The sequence below is a fragment of the Lepidothrix coronata genome, unplaced genomic scaffold, assembly GCF_001604755.1.
Source record: "Lepidothrix coronata isolate B3197 unplaced genomic scaffold, Lepidothrix_coronata-1.0 Scaffold105, whole genome shotgun sequence".
Classification (NCBI taxonomy): domain Eukaryota; kingdom Metazoa; phylum Chordata; class Aves; order Passeriformes; family Pipridae; genus Lepidothrix; species Lepidothrix coronata.
Window position 1 is genome coordinate 2,218,290 of NW_016690285.1, and position 3,282 is coordinate 2,221,571.

General features: G+C 53.8%; 1 protein-coding gene across 2 annotated transcripts in view; it reads left to right on the top strand.

The window, feature by feature from the left end:
• Nucleotides 1-3,282, top strand: part of KCNJ3 (potassium voltage-gated channel subfamily J member 3) — a 43,000-nt gene that overhangs the window by 5,765 nt on the left and 33,953 nt on the right. For both annotated transcript variants that reach the window (XR_001876258.1, XM_017823810.1), the window contains exon 2: nucleotides 2,750-2,966. Coding sequence is in view for 1 of the 2 variants with exons in the window: in XM_017823810.1 (XP_017679299.1) it covers nucleotides 2,750-2,966 (217 nt within the window). In the remaining variant the exon portion in view is untranslated. The remainder of the gene's footprint in view (nucleotides 1-2,749; nucleotides 2,967-3,282) is intronic.

Genomic DNA, 3,282 nt, shown 5'->3' on the forward strand with positions numbered 1-3,282 from the left:
GTCCTGGTTCCCATCTCACCTGTGCAGGTGTTGCACCCCCAGGTGCTCACAGATATCCTTCTGAAATGCTTTTTTTTCCCCATAAAAGGTTCTTTTCCTTGCAAAACCGTGTGGAATTGGAAATCCCAGTACACTCTGTTTAATGTTTCTTTGTTTTTCCTGGTGAGCTCAAACCACACCAGAGAGAAACCAAACCCAAAGCCTCAACAGTGACAAATCAGTGCAAAGCCTTGTTTGCTGTAATATTAATTGTAAATTTTTGATTTTGTAATAGATTTTTAGGATTGTAAAGAACTCAAATGACCTTCAGAATTCCCAAGCTTTCCTCCCTCATTTCTTGGGGCAAACAAGTCACTCAAGGTCATTTCTTTGACAAATTTTGGGCTTGAATAGCTCAACAGTCCCTTTAGGAATTCTTCCAGCCTGGCTGGGGTTGGATATTTCCTGGGATTCAGGGGAGGTGTAAAATAATACTTGATTTATCTGTATTTTAACTTCCTAACTCCATCTCAAATCCCTGGGAGCAGAGTGGGACTTGGAGTGTGTGACATCCCAGCTGGCTCATGGAACACCTGATTTCCCTGCAGTGCCACCCAGGAGGGTTTGGGATGGATGTGCTGGATTCCCTGGGAATCCCACAAGCTCCAGGATGAGGGGGCAGGGGTGGTGCCCTGGGAATCTAATCTGGGGTTGGATTGGATATTAGGAGAGATTTGTCCATGGAAAGGGTGGTCAGGCACTGGAATAGCTGCCCAGGGCAGGGGGGCAGTCCCTGTTCCTGGAGGGATGTAAAATCCATGTGGATGTGGCACCTGGGGACACGGGTCAGTGCTGGGGGATGGTTGGACCTGATGCTCTTGGAGGCTTTTCCAGCCTGCAGGAATCTGTGGTTCTGGGATTTCCTTCCCCCCTCTGGAGCTCAGCCCATTTCCCTGGACTGTGCTGAGTCCCTCAAGCCCCACATTGTCTTTAACTCTCCTTTTCCATCACTGTTTCACCTGTTAAGATCACGGAATCATGGAATGGTTTGGGTGGGAAGGGACCTTAAAGCTCATCCCGTCCCACCCCCTGCCACAGGCAGGGACACCTTCCCCTATCCCAGGTTGTTCCAATCCCTGTCCAGCCTGGCCTTGGACACTCCCAGGGATCCAGGGGCAGTGCTGGGTGACAGTTCTGGGTGTCCCCAGTGTCACCCACAGCACCCCAGCCCTCCCTCCCTGTGCTGGATCAGCGTTGTCCCACCATGGGCTGTCCATGGGAGCAGTTCCCTGCCTGGAGCTGCTCCTTGCTCAGCTCCCAGCAGTTATTTGCTGCTTTTCCCGTGGGATTTTTGCCTTTTTACTGAAACCTTCTCTGTGGGGAGGGAAGGAGCCCAGCCCTGCAGGTGGATGTTTGGGCAGCTGTGCCCTGGCTGTGGCTGGGCTCCTTTGGGGCTGTGGGAGCTGGGATGGGATAACGGGGGCAGGGCTGGCAAATCTGCACTTTGACACCCAAAAATGGGAGCCCAGACTTAAGCGAGACACCCAATTGCTTGTCTGGGGGTTGATCTGCTCCCAGCCCAGCACCACTCAGGGGAAGGTTTAAAAATAGAACCCGAGTCCTGAGCGAGGCTCATAATCCTGTTGGCTCTGTCTGATGCCTTGAGATTGTAAAAAATCCCATTAAATCAGTGGAGTTGCTCAATGTGGGAATTTTCACCTCTGCTCCAGATGTGGGGAAGGATGGAAAGGCATCCCAGGCAGTGATTTAGTGCTGGGTTTGGCTCTGCACGACAACCACAGCAGTTCCTAAAGCTCCTTTTTAAAATCTGAACAGAAATAACGGGAAATTCTGCAATAAAAGTAATGACCAGGATGGGCTGTAATGTTCTGTTCCTGCCTATTCATAACTCAGGGAGAAGGAATAAAAGCTGGAGAGGGGGTGTTTGAGCAGGGCTCCTTATGGATTAGGGATGCCAAGTGTGGCACTGTGAGCTGGGATTGGAGGGTTCAGCTCTAGATGGCATTTTATGGCTTTGTTATGTGGCTGTTAATGGTGGGACACTGTGGGTGACACTGGGGCATCAGGGACACCCAGAACTGTCCACCCAGCACTGCCTCTGGATCCCTGGAAGTGTCCAAGGCCAGGTTGGACAGGGTTTGGAGCAACCTGGGCTGGTGGAAGGTGTCCCTGCCCATGGCAGGGGTGGCACTGGATGGGCTTTAAGGTCCCTCCAGCTTCACCCTCTCCTGGTGGGTGATGCAGTGGGTTGGTGGCACAGCCACCATTCCTGTGGGTGGCCAGTGGTTTTCCAGGGCCTGGATCTGTGATTGCAGTAAAATATGTATTGGAAATAATCCCCCCCCTCCTCTGCCAGTGCTGGGCTCCCACCTCTGGCACGGCCCCGTGGCTGGAGCGGGGTTTGCCTGGTGAGGTGGGTGGTGCAGAGCACTGGGATGTGGGATATGGGGTGTGGGATGGTGTGGGGTGTGGGATATGGGGTGTGGGATACGGGGTATGGGATGTGGGATGCTGCAGGGGTGTCTCGGTGATGGTCATCCCAGCAGTGATCCCAGAATCCCAGACTGGTTTGGGTGGGAAGGGACCTTAAAGCCCATCCTGTCCCACCCCCTGAGACCTTCCCCTATCCCAGGTTGCACCAACCTGGCCTTGGACGCTTCCAGGGATGTCCCCAACCCCTCTGGGCAGCCCATTCCCTCTCCCAGCCTGCTCCTGACCCCCTTCCCTGCCTCTGCCTCTCCCTCCCCAGTCCCGGCAGACCCCGGAGGGCGAGTTCCTGCCTCTGGATCAGCTGGAGCTGGACGTGGGCTTCAGCACCGGGGCTGACCAGCTGTTCCTGGTGTCCCCCCTCACCATCTGCCACGTGATAGACTCCAAGAGCCCCTTCTACGACCTGTCCCAGCGCAGCATGCAGACAGAGCAGTTCGAGATCGTCGTCATCCTCGAGGGCATCGTGGAGACCACGGGTGAGTGTGGGGGGCACAGCCCCCGGGGCTGGGCTGGGAAAGGGGGGCTCCAGGGCCTGGGGGCAGGGAGGGGAACTGCCTGGGTGGGACACTGGCTGTGTACCGGCAGGAGGAAAATAATAAAAGGGAAAAGAAAAGGAAAAAAAATAAATAAAAAAGGGGGGCAAAAAGGGAAAATGGAAAGGGAAAAAAAATGGGAGAAAAAAGAGGAAACAAAAGGCAAATAGAAGGAACAAAAAGCAGGGGGGAAGGAAACAAAATAAAAACCCCCAAGGATTGCAGAAGGGAGAACAATCCAGCCCCTCTTCCCAGGTAC